Source organism: Aquarana catesbeiana, linkage group LG06 (genome assembly GCF_042186555.1).
Source record: "Aquarana catesbeiana isolate 2022-GZ linkage group LG06, ASM4218655v1, whole genome shotgun sequence".
Lineage (NCBI taxonomy): Eukaryota > Metazoa > Chordata > Amphibia > Anura > Ranidae > Aquarana > Aquarana catesbeiana.
The window spans coordinates 414,812,556-414,833,446 of NC_133329.1; the positions used below are offsets into that span (position 1 = coordinate 414,812,556).

The 20,891-nt window shown below is 46.0% G+C and overlaps 1 protein-coding gene across 1 annotated transcript in view; it reads right to left on the minus strand.

Moving 5' to 3' along the window:
* The window catches only part of LOC141147315 (protein mono-ADP-ribosyltransferase PARP14-like), an 88,184-nt gene that overhangs the window by 46,692 nt on the left and 20,601 nt on the right, over nt 1–20,891 (minus strand). The window contains exons 6-13 of the mRNA XM_073634531.1: nt 18,058–20,324; nt 13,954–14,190; nt 13,005–13,226; nt 11,048–11,129; nt 9,802–9,951; nt 6,551–6,613; nt 2,798–2,977; nt 903–1,109 (exon numbers count right to left, since the gene is read on the minus strand). Coding sequence (XP_073490632.1) covers nt 903–1,109; nt 2,798–2,977; nt 6,551–6,613; nt 9,802–9,951; nt 11,048–11,129; nt 13,005–13,226; nt 13,954–14,190; nt 18,058–20,324 — 3,408 coding nt within the window. The remainder of the gene's footprint in view (nt 1–902; nt 1,110–2,797; nt 2,978–6,550; nt 6,614–9,801; nt 9,952–11,047; nt 11,130–13,004; nt 13,227–13,953; nt 14,191–18,057; nt 20,325–20,891) is intronic.

Consider the following 20,891-nt stretch of genomic DNA (forward strand, 5'->3'; position numbering starts at 1 on the left):
AGTCCTCTAAATGTGTGGTCCAGAGGGAGACCGCAGTGAAGATCTTAATGTTTTGGTTATAGGACCCCAGAGCGTATTCATCATATTAAATTCTACCCTCTCACCTAAGTGTTGGAGATGTGGAAAGGAAACAAGTTCGCACTTTCATATTTTCTGGACCTGTCCACTTATAAAAGGTATTTTGGTTAGAGGTTATGCAAACGCTCCAGAGTGTAACCAACCTCCCACTCCCCTTAGATCCTATTCATTATTTGCTTGGGCTCCCCTTTCCAGGTATTGCTAAACCAACTAAATGTCTGACCTCTTATATACTTCTAGCTAGAAGTATATAAGAGGTCAGACATTTAGTTGGTTTAGCAATATGCTGGCTGTCCACCACCTCTCCCCCCCCCCCCCTCCCACTTTCAATTCTTACAACTTGTAGCAGAAATGAGAAGGATGGAATTTCTTACAGCTATGGTACACGGCACGGTGTCTCAGTTTAATAAAATTTGGGAGCCCTGGGACCAATCACAATATGGGGAACATGTGAACTGAACATTGTTTTTTTTTAAATTGAGCATGTTTTTCTTCATAAGTCCTTCTCCTTTCCTTTGTGTTGCTCTCCTGTAGATCCCTTCATTGTGAGATGATATCCACATATTTACACCCTGTAATCTGTGCTCTTGACCTTAGTTATTTGTTAATGTTCTCCATGTATAGTATGCAGGATATATATGTTCCTAAGCTTTGTTTTCCTGTGTACCTCTTTAGTGTTATTTGATATACACTCTGTGATGTACCTATTGTATCTTTGTTGCCTATTGAACTAATAAAAATTACAATTACCAAAAAAAAAAAAAAGAAATGCTTCTTCCTCTTTCTTGTTCAGTCGGCCTCTTGAACTCCCACCCCCAACTCACCGATGAATTTAGTTAAGAGAGATTTGTCTTCAGGAAGGTCGGTCCCCTCTCTTGTCTTCATGCTCATGTAGAAATCATTCAGGATATGTTGCTGGAATAGAACCACTTTCACCGTCTGAAGAGAACGTACCGATTTAGATTTGATGAAGTCCACCAAACCATCGAGGATTGAGTCGGCCACTGTGGAGGCGGATAATCCCCCCGCACCTGTATCAACCAGAGAAAATGTTTACCATAGATATCTACTGACCACAAAATGTAACTTTTCTTTTTTTAAATGCAAAAAGGTAGAAAACCTGACTTCCAGAGGCTCTGCTGTACAAAGCTGTCATCAGATGAGAGATTATGGTGGGAACCCCTCATAATGGGCACAGCGGGTGTACAGACCTGAGAACTCAGCACAGGGATGGTGGGAACCCCTCATAATGGGCACAGCGGGTGTACAGACCTGAGAACTCAGCACAGGGATGGTGGGAACCCCTCATAATGGCACAGCGGGTGTACAGACCCGGGAACTCAGCACAGGGATGGTGGGAACCCCTCATAATGGGCACAGCGGGTGTACAGACCTGAGAACTCAGCACAGGGATGGTGGGAACCCCTCATAATGGGCACAGCGGGTGTACAGACCCGGGAACTCAGCACAGGGATGGTGGGAACCCCTCATAATGGGCACAGCGGGTGTACAGACCTGAGAACTCAGCACAGGGATGGTGGGAACCCCTCATAATGGGCACAGCGGGTGTACAGACCCGGGAACTCAGCACAGGGATGGTGGGAACCCCTCATAATGGGCACAGCGGGTGTACAGACCTGAGAACTCAGCACAGGGATGGTGGGAACCCCTCATAATGGGCACAGCGGGTGTACAGACCCGGGAACTCAGCACAGGGATGGTGGGAACCCCTCATAATGGGCACAGCGGATGTACAGACCCGGGAACTCAGCACAGGGATGGTGGGAACCCCTCATAATGGGCACAGCGGGTGTACAGACCCGGGAACTCAGCACAGGGATGGTGGGAACCCCTCATAATGGGCACAGCGGGTGTACAGACCCGGGAACTCAGCACAGGGATGGTGGGAACCCCTCATAATGGGCACAGCGGGTGTACAGACCCGAGAACTCAGCACAGGGATGGTGGGAACCCCTCATAATGGGCACAGCGGGTGTACAGACCCGGGAACTCAGCACAGGGATGGTGGGAACCCCTCATAATGGGCATAGATGTTCATAATCTACCAAACACTGATATACAGGTTCAGACTGGACTGATTCCATTACAACCCCCGACCATACCAGGCCACATGCCTTCAACATGCCTGGCTGCATGCGCTTTTGAGGGGGACCCCCCACATCATTTAAAAAAAAAAAAATTGGTGTGGGATTTCCCTCAAAATCCATACCAGACCTAAGGGTTCAGTATGCGGTAAATCTTTTGTTTACATTCAGCTGTCAGCAAGGAACCTCCCGCTGACAGCCGATGACTGATCCGTTGTTAAGGACGCAGCGGCAGACTTGCCGACCCACTCCTTAACAACCAAAATGCTACCGCTCCTAAAGACTGCTAAATGCCAGCACAAAAATGCTAAATATAAGCTTTTTTTTTTTAATCCAGCGTTTTCTACCGCTTTTTAAAGCTCCTAGTGTGCATGGAGCCTCAGTGTGTCATGGAGACACCCACCACCACTGAATGTCCTATATTTTTTGCACCAAGAGGTATTATTGTACAACACGCTGCTGACAATCCTATGAAGCATGTGAGATGTGTAGAACACCTTCCTGTGCAGTAAAGCTCCCGGACTGAGTCGGGCAGTTATCAGTTGCAGCTGAGAGAAAGACTTGTTTTCTTCTTGCACATGCAAGCCAAACTGTCTGTGATGCATTGACCATACCTGTTCCCAGAGCGGGGAAGGTGACAGAAGAGACCCGACGCTTCTCACACTCATGCAGGACATCCAGGACATTTATCTTGATATATGCTGGATCTTTTGTTCCTACCACATGGATAATCCATTTACACTGTGTGATGTTTCCAGAATCGGTGATGACGTATCCATTATGAGGTTGAGCACCTGTCAGAGATGGAAACTTTAGCTGGTAATGTATCTATTCCTGCCTAACACTAACTAGCGTTAAACATGTCCCCTCTCCCCTGCTGCTGACTAAGCTGTATAAACAAAATGTGTATAGTTACCTGTGTTTGGCCCGTTACTATCTGGTCATGTGATCCCGTGTGTCAGCCAGCGAAAGCTGCAGGGGAGAGGAGGGAGCTCTTGACAACAGCTGGAGACTCTAGTGCCCCGTACACACGGTCGGATTTTCCGATGGAAAATGTGTGATAGGACCTTGTTGTCGGAAATTCCGATCTTGTGTGCACAAATCCGACGCACAAAGTGCCACACATGCTAAATTAAGAGACAAAAGCTATTGGCTACTGCCCCGTTTATAGTCCCGACGTACGTGTTTTATGTCACTGCGTTCAGAACGATCGGATTTTCCAAAAACTTTGTGTGACCGTGTGTATGCAAGACAAGTTTGAGCCAACATCAGTCGGAAAAAATCCATGGATTTTGTTGTCGGAATGTCCGATCAATGTGTGTACGGGGCATAGGAGTGGTGACATCATCCATAGCCTCCTATGGTTCATTCATTGTTGGTGCTCTTTCCTCTCCCCTGCAGCCACAATTGACTGACAGAGGAGCCGGATCACATAACCAGACCGTAGTGGGCTGATAATGAGTAAACACCAAAAAAAGAGACACACATTTCAAGGACTACCTTGGGAAAAGCAAAAAAAAAAAAAAAAAAAAAAAATGTAATAAAAAATCAAATGTGTTATCAACAAAAATATACACCTCTGGGTAGGTGCAGCGTGGTGCGCGGCAGTAATGACACAGACTGACAAAGATACATCAACAGTGTCTGTCTCAGAGGGCGGAATGTGGCCTGGCCCATATGGTTCCAATGTATGCAGCATGACCTTTACTGGCACATGGGGAGCGTCCATCAGCTGTAATAACCCCAATGCTTGAAGACCATTTCTCTCTATATCTTCCCTAGTTCCCCGCATTCTGTTGATGACTAGGGGGATATTTACTAAAACTGGAGAGTGCAAAATCTTGTGCAGCTCTGCATAGAAACCAATCAGCTTCCAGGTTTTATTGTCAAAGCTTCATTGAACAAGCTTAGGCCCCTTTCACAAATACGGACTATTCGTCCGTTTTTCATCCACCCGTTGATGGATGAAAAATGGACATCAATGCATTCCTATGGAAAAACAGATGTAAAATGGATGATCATCCATCTACATCCATTTTCATCTGCTTCTGTCAACATCCGTTTTTTTTTTTTTGAAAGCCCTATTTTTCATCCGTTTAAAAAACGGTTTCGATGAATGTAGACATTTTCTGTGTTGTTAATGTGGGTTTGGCTCCCTCTAGTGTTTGCTGGACTCTATGTGTGAATTTCCGTTCTTCCTGTGTGAGGATGTAGAGCAAAGCATCATGGGACGTGTAGTTCAGAATACTGAAGCGACTCTGCCAGCCAGCAGGACTGATCTGAACTACAAGGAACAGTATGCTGAGGGAACAGAACAGACTGCTGGGATGTAAAAAGGGGCTGGCACGGCCTAGCTCGCTGTCTCTGGACGCTGTTTTGACTCTGCCAGCAGGAGGTCTGTGTGACAGGGGAGTTTGCTGACGATTTGTGGCCAATGCAGCAGAGCTTCATAGCTACACCCAGAGGGATCTCTGGGGACAGCATCACTGCTTCAGTGCAGTGGACCGGAGGGGTGTTCCAGGTCATCCAGAGGAGCTGTGTAACTCTGCGGACTCCATGAGGGTCAGTTCATTATGTAACGGCTTAACTTGGTTGGAGTCCATAGTGCAGAGATGTATGCTCACCCTTGCAAATACACACAGCCCACGGTAACAAGGTAAAAGGCTACCTGGGCTGTGAATCTGAGCACGGGGGCTTGACAGGGAATTTAGAAAAAGATTGTCGAGGTGAAGCCGTAGTCAGGAATTCCAGAAGTCAGAGTTAACGATGAACAGGGTCAGAAGCCGGGGTCAGTCTTGGAACGCTGAAACTTGAAAATAAGAACACAGGAACTGTTGGCAATACCAGAGACAATGAACTGACCCAGCCCTCAGAGTGAGGCAGTGTTTTATACCCAGCTTATAAGATAAACTGCCTCAGCTGAACCAGGAGTGACAGGTACTAAGTGCAAAGCAAGATACCAGGCTGAATAATGAACTGAGGTGTGGCTCAGAGGCAGTACACAGAAAGTCAAGGGTTCAATACCTCCTTGAGCCACTTGGGGCGTGACCACGCCTGGCTGTTTGCATGGCATGGTAGGAACCACGACAAACTGCAATTCAGGATCCAGTGAGTTGCAGCGTGGTGCAGCGGCCACCATTATTCACAGCAAAAACACAGAGATTCAGACTAGAGTCTTCTCGTCATCCAACTCATCTTAGATCCAGAGTGGTGAGTGGGCATAGCCCATGTTATAGTTAAGAACACTGCTGTTTGACATCACCCACACAGTCTAGCTGGTGGTACTTGTAGTCCCACAGAAGTTGCATCCTCTGTTATAACGGACACAGCAAGCAGATGTCTATGCTCAGTACACAGTACTGATATCAGTAGGATAAGTCACAGCTTTGCTAATTTTGCTACAACTTGCCATTTTTGGATTACTTCATTTACAACATAAAGAGGCTAGCTGAAGACATCTGGATTTCAAGGAACACCTCTGCTCACTTTTCTTTTATAATTCTCTCTCCTCATCTGCTTCATTGAACTGCTAAAGGGATCCATCCTATTGATTATAATATTGTTCATACTGTTTCCATATGTTGCAGGATTTGCTGGCCTGTGGGTTGAGGAGACAGAAGGGTGGCACTTGACACATAGTATATAGTGTCCGGTGTTTACTCTCCTGTTAATCTGTTCACTTCACATAGGTTCCTGTATTGAGGTAATATTTGTGTACATTCACAATTAAGGGACCTTTCTATTGATATATGGTGTTTACTTAATAAGTTTGGGATAAAGAAAGGAGTATACAGGGGTGATTCCATTAAGGACCACGCTGATATACATGTATCCTGTGTTTTGATATTACAGTAAACGTATTTGAACTGCTTTTTTAATATTGTGTGAGTCTCTATTTACTATCCCAAAACTGATGACAAAAAACATGACTAAACTGATGAAATGAATGGTCCGTATGTGTGTCAGCCCCCGTTCACACTGGGCCAATTTGACATGCCAAATCGGAGCTTACTGCCGGCCGACTTTGCAGCGCCGCACCGATCCCCAGAAGTAGTTCCTGCACTACTTTTGCCAACTTCGGGGGGGGGGGGGGGGGGGGAATTTCAATAGACATCTGTGCAGGAACCCGCACAGATGTCTCTCAAATCATCCCCGATGTCAAACTGACATTCCGGTTAGAAATTGTGCGAGTTCAAACCCGCATTCAGTGTGAACCCAGACAAAAAGGGGCCTTAGAAGCTGATTGGATACCATGCACATCTGCACCAGATTCTGAGTGCTCTGGTTTTATTATCCCCCTTGTCTATTTTTGTATATGTGCAAAAGCAAAAAATGAAAACAATGACGGGTCCAGTGCAGAGATTTACCCAGAGCCGCAGCAGATGATACAACAGACGGTCCAGCAGCTTTCAGAATCGCTTTTGAAACTCCTACAAATAAAAATATAAAAACACAATTAGGCTCAATTTACAGAGCTTCAATACAAGGTTACATATCCTTATTTATCCATTTGACTGTCATTTTCAAATCTTATTGGACTCAACTGAAAATAGTTTTCTGGTGTGTTACCTTGAATTAGGCCCTATGTCAACTCCATAGAGAGCTGAGCCCTCCATTCATATTCCTTCATCTACAAGTGTTTCCATCTATAACTCCTACAAAGCCCTTCACAATCTGATGTCTCTATACATTTCCTCACCAGTTTCCAGATACAACCACACATGACCCCCCCTCCCCCCCTCTTCCAATCACGTCCTCACTCTCCTCCACCCAGAACTTCTCTGGGATCCCCTCCACACCCCGATCACTTCCTTTTACATCATGTGGATGGCCACGTCCGTCACTTACCTGAGAACAGATGACACCAGGATGCAGTATGGGAGATCAGATCCAAGTGTAGGCAGGTGCAGTCTGTAGTGTCCACTACAGGAGGCACTTGTATGTAGCCGCAATGTGACTGGAGGAGGAAGTCGGGAGAAACTAGGCTTCGCTATGGTTTCCTTAATCCCCTGGAGCAGCGATCCGGTTGGATGCGCCGGATCCAGGTCACCCTAGTGGCCATCATAGGTCATGCAGAGTCTTTTTAAGTCCTTTCCCTCGGGAACAGCTCTAGTGTTATGGATAGGCTCTGGAGGAATAGGGAAAGAGTAAGGCCTACGTCTGCCTCTTCAGGAAGCTCCCTTGAACCAGCCAGGCCAAACTCTGCTCCCCTTGACAGATGCTGTGATTAGCTCAGACCCTCATTCTGCTGACTCTGCTCTGCCGGGCTGGCTTGTACTGTTTTACAAGTTCCGTAATACATTGTTTTTGGCAATCCTGGACTCTCTGTGCTTTCTGCCACAGCACCATGCTGCCCCTACCCAACAGTTGCCCGCAGTTGGCAGGATATGCCCTTGTTAACAGAGGGTGCTGAAGGAGGATCAGGAGCCATAATGGCACTGTTAGGAACAGCCTTGGTCCTGGGGCCCCAAGTTTAATGGTTCCAACATCTTTGTTAGAGTGGGAGGAGAGGCTAGAGAGTGCTGTGCGCCTGTATCAGGTTTTCGCCTGACTGATCGTGGTGTTAGCCATCAACTCCCTGGAGGATGACGCCCGCAGATAGGTGATGGTGTTGCCGGAGAATGCCGGTCTAGCCTGGAACAAATGGAGTGCCTGTTTGGGGAAATAGTGACAGTTCCAGAACTAAAGTGGAGGTTCTTTTTTCGCAGACATCAAGAAGATGAATGCTTCCCCCACTTTGAGGTGGCCCTCCATAATCTGTGGAAGCTCCTAGAAAAGAAGAATTTGCATGGCTGTGCCGACATCTCTGCCTCAGACAGAGCAGTTTGTGGTTGGAGTGAAGGTCGACCCTCTTAGGAGAGCCTTTCAGGAGTGAATTAAAGTGCAACCTGACATCTCTTTCAATGATACCATACTGGAGGCGGTGGGGCAGGAACAGGAGGATGTGGAAACAACAGTAGTGGTAACCAAGAGGTATGACCCACTGCCTTTGAGGGACGAAGCCCTTGACCCATCTCCCTCTTTGGCCATGCAGAACCTGGCATTCATGGAGCAGGAGGTGTCCACAGTTAAGCAAGAGCTGGCACACCTCTCCAAAGATGAGAATCTGCTATGTAGGGACCATGATGATGACTGGAAGTGCTAGCAGTGTGGCCACTTTGGACATGTAGCCAGGAATTGCAGCAGGCCTGAATTGAAAAACAACCGCAGGCCACCATTAAACTAGGGGCTGAGGGACGATACCTGGGACCAGCAACCCAAGGTCCCATCAGAGCAGAAGCTATGGTCGCACCAAGTCCAGTAGTCAACACCTTAGTCAATGGGCAAGAGCTCCCCTGTTTGATTGATAAAGGGACTAAAGTGACTGTCATGGAGTATGACTTCTACGCTCAGAGATTCGGGACTAGAAACCAGCTGGATCCCTCCTGGCTGTCCCTAAAAGTGGCCAACAACCTGGAAGATGCCACTAGGATGAGGATCCAAATGGACCAGATGTTAGAATGGGTGGAGGGTGTGGTGACTCACTGTCCAGTGAGCTTAGAAGTACCAATTGTCCTGGGCATGAATGTGTTGAAGGACTTGGATTTGCCCCTCTTGCTGGCCAAGTTTGAGCACTCACGGGGCTCAAATACACATGCATGGATCACTATTTATTTACCACAAGCATTTAATTATTTATTTCCTTCTGTGAATTGAGTTCAACGCCTGTTCATGTGGTATTTACCAATCTCTTTCCGCGTTTTCTGTAAATATGCAGTATTTAAGGAAAATGTGTCTGGACACCCACATACTGCATGCAATCTGATTCTGTGAATGGAGCCCCGTGTCCTAACTGAACTGCTGCTACGACCAGGGGACTGGGTGTTGGTGAGAAACCCAAAATATGAAAGAGGTAGCAAGCTGAAGCCAAAGTGGGAGCACACCCTACTGGTTGAAGAAGCAACCTTTTCCCCTGACCCAGGTGTACGATGTGGTCTCAGAGGGCCCTAAACCTGTCAAAAAGTGGCTCCACCGCAACCTTTTGAGGCCATGTGTCTAAAGTGGGGATTGCTTTGCCAAGCCTGCCGGAGACTGAGAGGAACGGAGCTCCTTAGATTTTCCACCAGTGCAAGACGTCTCCTTTGAGTGGTATCTGCCACCCCTCGAACTAAAGCCTCCATGCCCATGAATTATGTAGATGCTAGCCTCAGTTAGGTGCCTGTAGACAGTCCAGGGGTCTCACAACAGGCTGCCAGCCCCGCTGAGTCCATGGACTCTACTGAGAACTCAACCCCTAGCCCAGATGCAGGGGATGCTGCTGACACTGTTGACCGCTCCACCACCTAAGGCTTTGGAGTTTCCAATGGAAAATTAGGACTCAGAGGGTGGCCCCGCAGAGGACAATGGGGTGGAGGACCCAGTTCACAACGTACAGGATTTAAAAAGGATCTTCTACTGACAGTTTGGTGCCAGATACCACAACATTCCTTCAGAGGTCTAGTGGTGTCCATACCTCAATAGGTCAGGGCTGTTTTGGCTGGAAAAGGGGGACCTACTCAATATTTGGTGGATGGTCATAAAGTTATGGCTGATCAGTGCATAATCTGATATTTGGATTTTGGGGGTCAGAATAAATTACCTGTGCACAGAGTGAAGTTTTGGTTGGAAGAATTTACAATGACATCGGTCTTCTCTTTGGTTATATCGCCGGTCTTCACCTGATAAGTGATAGATCCGATTTTCATTTCATGAACCCCGAGTAATGGGTCTGTCACCGTCCCAAAGAATGCTGCAAGACAGAAAGGACCAGAATGATAATAAGCAGAACAGGGGATAAAGAAAGTAATGTTTCCACCACTGATGATCAACTGTGCATGGAAAGATTAACACTATGGCCCGGCAACTGCAGAAACTTGAAATCTCCAGAATCCTCCTCTTCCATCCACCCCCATTGTTCCCACCTCTGTCATCATTGTCCTCTTCTTCTCTCCTTCTCTTTGTCAATATCCTCCTCCTCCTTTTCCGTCCATTCATCCTTCACTGTCCTCCCATCTATCATCATCCTTCTCCTCTTCTATCCTTCTCCCCCACTTTCCTCTCCTCTGTCATCCATACTCAATTTCCTTCCTTCTATGGTCATCCTTCTCCAATATCCAACCCCATTTTCCACTGTCATCCTCCTCCTCCTAATCCATCTGCACTCTCCTGCCTTCTATCATCCTCCTCCTCTTCCTTCTCCATTAATGCCTCTTCTCTCAACATTATCCTCATCTTGCATCTTGGATAGATTTACTTTATCGCATAAAACAAGCTATATCAGTGTGAAAAATGACACACTAATAAAATGCACAACAGAAAATGCACCCACTCCAAAAATGACTGTATTAATAATGAAGCTCACATCTTCTAGAATACACAGTAATGCCAAAATTATTTAGAACCCCCCCCCCCCCGACAAATGATGGAGTTCAGGTGTCCCGAGTGAGGGGTCCTGGTAATCCCCCATCATGCAAAGACATTGTAGACAATTGGGCTCCTCCTACCTCGTGGTAACAGTTTGGTGAAGACCCTTTTCTGTTCCACCATGACAAATGGGCGCAAACTTCCCACAGACACCCTCCAAAATCATGTGGAGAGTCTTCCCAGAAGACTGGAGAAAGGGGGGTGTACAACTCCATATTAATGGCAATGATTTTGGAATGGAATGTTCAACAAGCTCAGTTACTGTAGGTGTGATGGTCAGGGGATTACCGACTTTGGGTCATACAGTACACATCAAATTAGAATCTGATATGAAGCTTCCTTTGTATGTTATAAAATATGTAGAATTGTTTTGAGAAATAAACTACCTATAGCAGACATTGATGCATATTACATAAACGTACTTGATCCCGTCCCAGACGTTTGCCTGTTGGTGGCCCCGCTAGCGGCAGTATCAGTGCAGTTTTCCATTTGACTTGTAAATGTCTGTAAATACACAACACAAGAAAATGTCCATTATACAGCAAGAAAAACAACTAATGTGACTTTGAAAGTGAGGTTGTGGGCGGGGCCCCCCTTTCACCCGGTGCACACGGGCCTTTACTCTCTCTTTTCCCCTTGGTGTACACACTCACTAATGCCCGAGACCAGGCGGCACCGGGTTCATGTGAACTTAACAGTAAGGCGTCACCTCAACTTAGAAGTGAGCCGTAAACCCAGAGTAACAGCTTCACCGCTTGAGGCTCTGCACTGCGAACCAGTTTGTCCCTTGATACATACACCTGCATGGAATGTAACAGTTTGAAGGAGACACCACAGAGCAAGGTCCAGTCCCACCAGTCCTGCTCTTTTATCGCTTGCTTCAAGTGGTTGTAAAGGCACCAGTTTTTTTACTTTCACGCATCCTATGCAAGGTAAAAAACCTTCTGTGTGTAGAAGGCCCCCCAGCCTCCCCTGATACTTACCTGAGCCTCCTCTCGATCCAGTGATGTCCACAAGAGCTCTGGATCTCTGAGGACTCGCACTCCTGATTGGCTTTTGGCAGTAGCGGAAGCCATTGGCGGTCAGTCACAGCCAGTGACCCAATCAAGAGACTGAGGGGGCGAGGCCGAGTCGCAGCTCCAGGTGTGAATGGACATACGGCACCCTCCAGAGCAAGCTGCTTGCTGTGGGGGCACTCGGCAGGAGGGAGGGGCCAGGAGTGCCAGTGTGGGACCCGAGAATAGAAGGATCCGGAGTGCTCTGTGCAAAATCACTGCACAGAGCAGGTAAGTATGACATGTTTGTTTTTTTTAAAAAAGGACTTTAATATCACTTTAACTCCTTCCATACCTACGGCTAGGTCTTTAGGGTCTCTGCCACACAGATTCGGTCCCAGTAGCTGTAGCACCAACTGCACAGGAGAGAAGCAGCGAACCGCTCCCCTCACCATGCTTCTCATTGCATTCCCATTTTAGTTTGTTACCCTTAGCAACGGCATGTCCTCTTCAGCCCATGTGTGCATAACAGGCCCTGTTCTTTACCATACTCCATGTACCCCCCTGCACCCCTTTAGAGTAACTTCACACCAGGCTTTATATGGTTAAAGAAACTTTATTCGAAGGATGTAACAGCACACTCCAAAACAGTCATAAGGTCCTAACTAATATTCCTAGGCTGCCCAGTTTACCTCAACAGGTAGAAGTCCATTTCTCGAGAGTCCCATTATTGGTAGGTTCCTTTAGTGGAAACACTCTTTGGATCCTGCTGGCTACATCTTCTTTCATGAACCCGTAACCTTCTCCCATACCATCCTCCCAGCTCCCCTGGATCGAGCCTTTACCCTATGTATATGTTCCACAGGGTGGAGGGAGGGCCTAGGAAATGTCCGGTAAACCCGCAGACCCATAGTTAACCATTCCCCATGTAGGCAGCCCAGAATCCCTACCTAGTAGTAACCCAATTTGTAGACACCTGCCTATAAGGTGGTCAGGTTTAGTGGGATGAGGGAGAGGCCTTCTATAATCTTGTGCAGAACAAGGATACCATCTATAAAGGGTCTCTAGTAATCCATGTTTTTGTTTGTAGCCATCATGCATTTTATCCTGTCTGTGTATCCTGTCCAAGCCTGCACTATCATCTCCCCTATTATTTGTCATCTGACACTCCTGCAAAATGCAAGACTGGAATTCCTCACCCCTTTATTGTTATTCAGATGGAACTCTTCCCAACAGATCCTACACAGCACCATCTCCATGCACCTATTGACGGCTCTGTGCCAGCTGTGGACAAGGAACTGGACACCTCACCAACCCGACAGCCATGTGGTAATATTCAACCTCTAGACTAAGATTATCACTACAAACATGAGATCTCCATTACCTTGATGGTGTCCCTGTCACTGGGGTGAAGGACCAAATGAACTTCTTGAAGACTCTGTACTTTGTTTTTGCAGCTAAACTGGAAAATCTCATCGAACATCACAAATGCCACCAAATCCTTCGGAAAGCCGAGAATGCCGGTTCCAATAGCTGGGAAAGATATTGACATCCACTGGTTCTGCTCTGCCAGCGCCAAACATTTTTTAATAATTTTGCGAAGAATCTGAAACAGAGAGTCCAAGATTGAAGTTTAACTCTGGGCAACGTAAAAAAATAAATGACACATTTACTTTGCAATTCTGTAGCGCTTTTCTCACTGGGGACTTACAAGGGTTTAGAAGGTGAAGCAGCCATCTTGAGATCTTGAGTACACTCAGGTGAGCCAACAGACCTACCAGCATGTCTTTGGAATGAGTTAGGAAACAGAAGTACCCAGTGGAAACTCTATGCAAATAGTGTCCTGGTTGGGATTCAAACTGAGGACCTCAGTGCTGCAAGACATCTCAACACAAAATGGCCCAAATGTAGGTCTATGTGGCCCCATGGGAAGTATTTAAAAATGTACTTCTTAAAACACAAAGAGGAACTCCAGCCATGTTTTCTGGATATAGTAAGAAAGGGCTAGACCCTCTGGAGTGTGGCTTGACTTCCTCTTAAAGATCCACCTGAAAATAATATTCCTTCAGTTCAATGAATTTTCACTTTCCAAGGACATTTTCATTTACCAGAATGAAGTGAAGTTGTGTTGACTTCAATCATTCAATCATGTTCCAGCAAAAGTCCAGTTTTTTTAATATACCTTGCATGTGATTATGTATTCTTTGCAAAGAAAATTTTTACCACCTTCACTAAGCTAAGTGAAAATTCCCTTTGCAAAGTGAACAGGCTTTAGTCCTTTATTAAATCAGCCCCAATGAATTTCCCACCACACTCTGCAGGCCTGAAGGTACCTTTTCTGATGTTCCTTGTCCGTTGTCCCATTGAGGGGTCACAACATGAAGAACCTCTTGACAGCTGAGATTGCAGCTCCCAGTGCTGAACACGGATCCTGGCTCCCCCTGAGTGCCGAGACTTGCATTGTTCAGGAGTTGCTGCATATTAGAGCCTGCCTGACTAAGCAAGGCTTTGGATACGGCACCACTATTCAGGTTCAGATCGGCTCCTACACTGTTCACAAGGACATCCGTCTGCCATGGAAAGAGAAGATAAGCATTACCAAGTGATACTTGTTAAAAATATAATTTCCTACGAGTTAAGTGGTTTGAATTTGAAAAAGATCCAGTAAAAATCTTTGTAATTCTAATTTGCTCCATATCTGGAAAGAATCAAAAATATGAAAAACTAGAAATACTTATAGATATGTGATTATCATCCCTTTACGGTTATATTTCCTTATTATGGTATGAATGTACACTTGTATAATATGCCTTCTCAACCTTGGATGAATGCTTGAAAAAAAGTGTGAGGTCTCAGGGAATTCCAGCTAATAATTTCTATATCTACAAATGATCCTTACATAGCCATTACGTTGCCATTAGGAAGAACCCCCCACCCCCTCCCCTTTCAAATAGCTAAAAAGGTCATTGGTGTCAGTGGTTACTAGGGATGAGCTTCGAGTTCGAGTCGAACTCATGTTCGACTCGAACATTGGCTGTTCGCAAGTTCACCGAACAATTTGGGGTGTTCGCGGCAAATTCGAATGCCGCGGAACACCCTTTAAAAGTCTATGGGAGAAATCAAAAGTGCTAATTTTAAAGGCTAATATGCAAGTTATTGTCATAAAAACTGTTTGGGGACCTGGGTCCTGCCCCAGGGGACATGGATCAATGCAAAAAAAAGTTTTAAAAACGGCCGTTTTTTCAGGAGCAGTGATTTTAATAATGCTTAAAGTCAATCAATAAGTGTAATATCCCTTTAAATTTCGTACCTGGGGGGTGTCTATAGTGTGCCTGTAAAGGGGCGCATGTTTCCTGTGTTTAGAACAGTCTGACAGCAAAATGACATTTTGAAGGAAAAAACTCATTTAAAACTACCGCGGCTATTGCATTGCCGACAATACACATAGAAGTTCATTGATAAAAACGGCATGGGAATTCCCCAAAGGGGAACCCCGAACCAAAATTAAAAAAAAAAAAAATGACGTGGGGTTCCCCCTAAATTCCATACCAGACCCTTCAGGTCTGGTATGGATTTTAAGGAGAACCCCGCGCCAAAAAAAAAAAAAAAAAATGGCGTGGGGTCCCCCCAAAAATCCATACCAGACCCTTATCCGAGCACGCAACCTGGCAGGCCGCAGGAAAAGAGGGGGGGACGAGAGTGCGTCCCCCCCTCCCTCCTGAACCGTACCAGGCCACATGCCCTCAACATTGGGAGGGTGCTTTGGGGTAGCCCCCCAAAACACCTTGTCCCCATGTTGATGAGGACAAGGGCCTCATCCCCACAACCCTGGCTGGTGGTTGTGGGGGTCTGCGGGCGGGGGGCTTATCGGAATCTGGAAGCCCCCTTTAACAAGGTGACCCCCAGATCCCGGCCCCCCCCCTGTGTGAAATGGTAAGGGGGTACATAAGTACCCCTACCATTTCACGAAAAAAGTGTCAAAAATGTTAAAAATGACAAGAGACAGTTTTTGACAATTCCTTTATTTAAATGCTTCTTCTATCTTCCTTCATCTTCTGGCTCTTCTGGCTCTTCTGGCTCTTCTGGCTCTTCCTCCGGCGTTCTCGTCCAGCATCTCCTCCGCGGCGTCTTCTATCTTCTTCTCCTCGGGCCGCTCCGCACCCATGGCATGGGGGGGAGGCTCCCGCTCTTCTCTTCTTCTTTTCTTCTTTTCTTCTTTTCTTCTCTTCTTCATTTTCTTCTCCAGGCCGCTCCGCAATCCATGCTGGCATGGAGGGAGGCTCCCGCTGTGTGACAGCGCTCCTCGTCTGACAGTTCTTAAATAACGGGGGGGGCGGGGCCACCCGGTGACCCCGCCCCCCTCTGACGCACGGTGACTTGATGGGACTTCCCTGTGGCATTCCCCGTGACGTCACAGGGAAGTCCCGTCAAATCACCGTGCGTCAGAGGGGGGCGGGGTCACCGGGTGGCCCCGCCCCCCGTTATTTAAGAACTGTCAGACGAGGAGCGCTGTCACACAGCGGGAGCCTCCCTCCATGCCAGCATGGATTGCGGAGCGGCCCGGAGAAGAAAATGAAGAAGAGAAGAAGAGAAGAAGAGAAGAAGAGAAGAAGAGAAGAAGAGAAGAAGAGAAGAAGAGAAGAAGAGAAGAAGAGAAGAAGAGAAGAAGAGAAGAAGAGAAGAAGAGAAGAAGAGAAGAGCGGGAGCCTCCCCCCCATGCCATGGGTGCGGAGCGGCCCGAGGAGAAGAAGACAGAAGACGCCGCGGAGGAGATGCTGGACGAGAACGCCGGAGGAAGAACCAGAAGAACCAGAAGAGCCAGAAGAACCAGAAGATGAAGGAAGATATAAGAAAGAAGAAGCATTTAAATAAAGGAATTGTCAAAAACTGTCTCTTGTCATTTTTAACATTTTTGACACTTTTTTCGTGAAATGGTAGGGGTACTTATGTACCCCCTTACCATTTCACACAGGGGGGGGGGCCGGGATCTGGGGGTCACCTTGTTAAAGGGGGCTTCCAGATTCCGATAAGCCCCCCGCCCGCAGACCCCCACAACCACCGGCCAGGGTTGTGGGGATGAGGCCCTTGTCCTCATCAACATGGGGACAAGGTGTTTTGGGGGCCTACCCCAAAGCACCCTCCCAATGTTGAGGGCATGTGGCCTGGTACGGTTCAGGAGGGAGGGGGGGCCGCACTCTCGTCCCCCCCTCTTTTCCTGCGGCCTGCCAGGTTGCGTGCTCGGATAAGGGTCTGGTATGGATTTTTGGGGGGACCCCACGCCGTTTTTTTTTTTTTTTTTTTGGCGCGGGGTTCCCCTTAAAATCCATACCAGACAAGAAGGGTCTGGTATGGAATTTAGGGGGAACCCCACGTCATTTTTTTTTTTAAATTTTGGCCGGGGTTCCCCTTAATATCCATACCAGACCTGAAGGGCCTAGTATGGAATTTAGGAGGACTCCCACGTCATTTTTTTTTTTAAATTTTGGTTCGGGGTTCCCCTTTGGGGAATTCCCATGCCGTTTTTATCAATGAACTTCTATGTGTATTGTCGGCAATGCAATAGCCGCGGGTAGTTTTAAATGAGTTTTTTCCTTCAAAATGTCATTTTGCTGTCAGACTGTTCTAAACACAGGAAACATGCGCCCCTTTACAGGCATACTATAGTCACCCCCCAGGTACGAAATTTAAAGGGATATTACACTTTTATTGTTTGACTTTAAGCATTATTAAAATCACTGCTCCTGAAAAAACGGCCGTTTTTAAAACTTTTTTTTGCATTGATCCATGTCCCCTGGGGCAGGACCCAGGTCCCCAAACACTTTTTATGACAATAACTTGCATATAAGCCTTTAAAATTAGCACTTTTGATTATTCATGTTCGTGTCCCATAGACTTTAACGGTGTTCGCATGTTCGAACGAACTTTTTTCCTGTTCGTATGTTCTGGTGCGAACCGAACAGGGGGGTGTTCGGCTCATCCCTAGTGGTTACTTATTTGAGAGGCGGAAACTGCTCACCAGTCAAAGAGCCCTTAGTAGCTTTCAGAAGAACCCTAGGGATCCACTGAATCCTGGTTGAGAAAGGCTGATAGACAGCATGTAAGAGCAACAGTTTATTTTTCCTTAAAGTAGTGATATGGTAAAATTTCTGCCAGATTTCCTCTGCTGTCTGGGTCCAGCTGTGGAGATCCCCCTGATGTCCAGTTTGGAGAAAATCTCCAAAAGAAGACACAGACAGATTTGGAAAGAGTGAGAACCACTTTTATGTTTTATTGCTATCTGTGTCTCTGTTGGGCAGATTCTCCCCCACTTCCTACTATCAAACTTGGACAGGAAGAAAGACTCAACAGAGGTTCAAACCCTTCCTACCTCTATTTAAATCATAACAGTCTTTGGTGGAGACCCACTTTAGCAGGAAAATGCTGGATAATCTACATACCGAGCAGTCCTCAATGTTCTTCTGAAGCAGCTTGATCTTCAGCCCTTCCTTGGTCCTCACAGTGTTGGCATTACCTCTATTCACTGGCACTGGTGATGGTGGGCTCTGTGCCACTCTTGTGAATGGCTGGGGTGCCATTGCTGTAGATGGCTCAGCGCTCGTTTGGTTAATAAATTTGGCCTTTGTAACCTCAGAGAAAATGTTGACGGTTTCATCATTCATGTCCACGAGATGGATTCTCTGTAAAGTGCTCTGTTTTCCCGCCATCTCTGCATAGTCCCTTATGGCTTCCACTATGTTTTCAATGCATAATTTTAGGGGAAAACCAAAAATACCAGAACTGACAGCTGGAATTGCTATTGAACTGTGACTGTTCTCGGAGGCCAGCTGTAAACTTGTGGTAATCGCCTTCCGTAGAAGCCGTTCACATCTGGAGCGTGAATGTGCATCCCACCGGGGACCCACTGTATGTATTATTTGTTTGCACTGCAATTTCCCTGCGTCAGTAATTACTGAATCTCCGGTGGACAATCTACCATCTTTCCTGATAATCTGATCGCAGTCAACTTGGAGTTTACGTCCTGCTGCATCCAGAATAGCTTTTGCCAAACCCCCACCATGTTTCAGATCTTCATTGGCAGCATTAACAATGACATCTACATTGTGACGGCACAGGTCATCTTTATATACAGAGAGGGTCAGTCCATTCGGAAGAGTTATTTGTAATCTGGGTTTACTAAATAGAATATGTTCTACACCAGCCTCCTCTAAACGTATAACACAATTGTAAGTTGTCCTTGCCATTGTAGCATGCACTTCTTCATGGATCTTACAAAACTTTTTGGCTCCCGGTTTCTCAATACGCAGAATATCACTGTGAAGCGAGTGCAGAATGTCGCTAATGACATTTGCTTCTTCTTGAACCTTCACCCGTGGTCCCGACAGACAGATGCTGTTCTGGTTCTTTGTTACATTTACATTTTTCTTTATCTTTTCCAACATCTCCTTCCTTTCCTCCCAGATGAACGTCATCTTTGCTGAAGGTTGAACTGCAACTATTGTCTCTATAGTAGTGTTCTTCTCCAGAAAGTCACTGAATTCTTGGTAACACTTTAGAACATTTGGAGTCAGGCCAGCGATGACCAGGTTGTCCTCCGTTCCAGAAGATTCCTGTACCAGGACTGTGATTTTCTCTGCATTAAATACCTGAAGTAGATTTGACTGGAGACTTCTCCACTTGGGAGATTTCAGAAGACTTTTGTCTTCCACTAAAAGTTCTTTGTGAACCAGATTTTCTTTGATTTGGTTTTCTGCTGTTGTCAAGTCTTCCTTTGAATGAGCCATCAGTTTAACATCACCATCATCAACTTCCAGCATTGCGTTAATGTTGTGACGTACAAAGAGCAGAGAGGACAGCTCTTCGTTATCGGTGGATATCAGGAACTGGACGAGGTGTGGATTCATCTGGATGGGTTTACTTTTCATTTGTTGTTTGATGTCGAGTATCTCACATTTGGCCGTGAGCACTTCATTTATCAATCCAGATAGCCAGATAGATTTTCTTGGCACATCATAGTCCATCTTCAGCTCTGGAACTTGGTCCAGGATCTTTTTCTTCTGGCCGCTGTTACACATAATCTGATAGAGGACCGGAGACATGGATATTGTGTCAGTCTTGGTTTGTTTATTTCTTTCTACTTTTTTGGTGGTTTCCTCTATCAGTTGTCTGAATATTGGGTCAATCTTTGTAACATCCTTGGACAATCCAGCCAAGAAAACTTTCTCTAAACCAAAGTCAGGTTTGATGAGTACTCCATCATAGGTGGAGCTGTTGACATGTTCTCTAATAGCTTCCCAGACAGACTCATCCATTTTATATTCTATTACTCTGAACTTTGATATGAGAAGTGAGAATTCGTTATAAACCTCTTCCTTCCATTTTGGTACAATCTGTACCACAGACCTGAGATTGGTGGACAATGTGGGAGGGAAGAGGAGTTGAAGGACAGGATTCTGGCAGTCTTGATCTGGCCATTTGATCTCACAGCATTTATCCTTCATCTTCACACCTATGTTGTTCTTTAGTCCTTCATTATTAGAGATATGTTCCAATATGTATGGACTGATTTTAAACTCTATAGGCTTTGGTAATTCTATGCAAGGTCTGTGCTTCCCATACAGTGCTATACCCAACAATGGGTAGTAAGGGTATACGGATATCTTTTTCTTGGAAAACACATGATCCTTCTTCAAAACTCTTTTGACATCTGTAAAAGAAGGAAACAAACAGATGGTTCACACTTAATACTCACATTTACTTCTTTGAAGTTGTTGACCAATAATCATTTATTTCACCCATTTACTTGTTGTCCTGTTCTGTTTTTGTTCTCTATGCCCCATTATTCTCAATATCATAAATGACTCCCTTAGCACCGGTTTTGTACCAACAATCCTCAAAACTCCCACCATCACCAGGTACCAAAAAACCCCAACATGGCTGTGGACAATTTAAACAATTTTCACCCCGTGTCTAACTTACTCTTCCTTACCGAGATCCCTGAGCGGGCTGTGATAGCTCAGTTACATAATCATCTGACTTTAAATAACCTATTTGAATCCCTCCAATCTGTTTTTTGGCAACTGCACTACAGAGAAACCGTCTTGGTCAAAGCCATTTTTCTGTTAGCTTTTGGTTCTGGCTCACTTAGGCCCCATTCACACCTGATCCATTATCTGCTTGAAGCTTGAAGCTCAAAAATGCTGGAGGAGAAAAAAAAATCAATTCTCTATGGAGATGGTTCACATCTCTATTCCAAGTCACCTGAAGCTCAAAC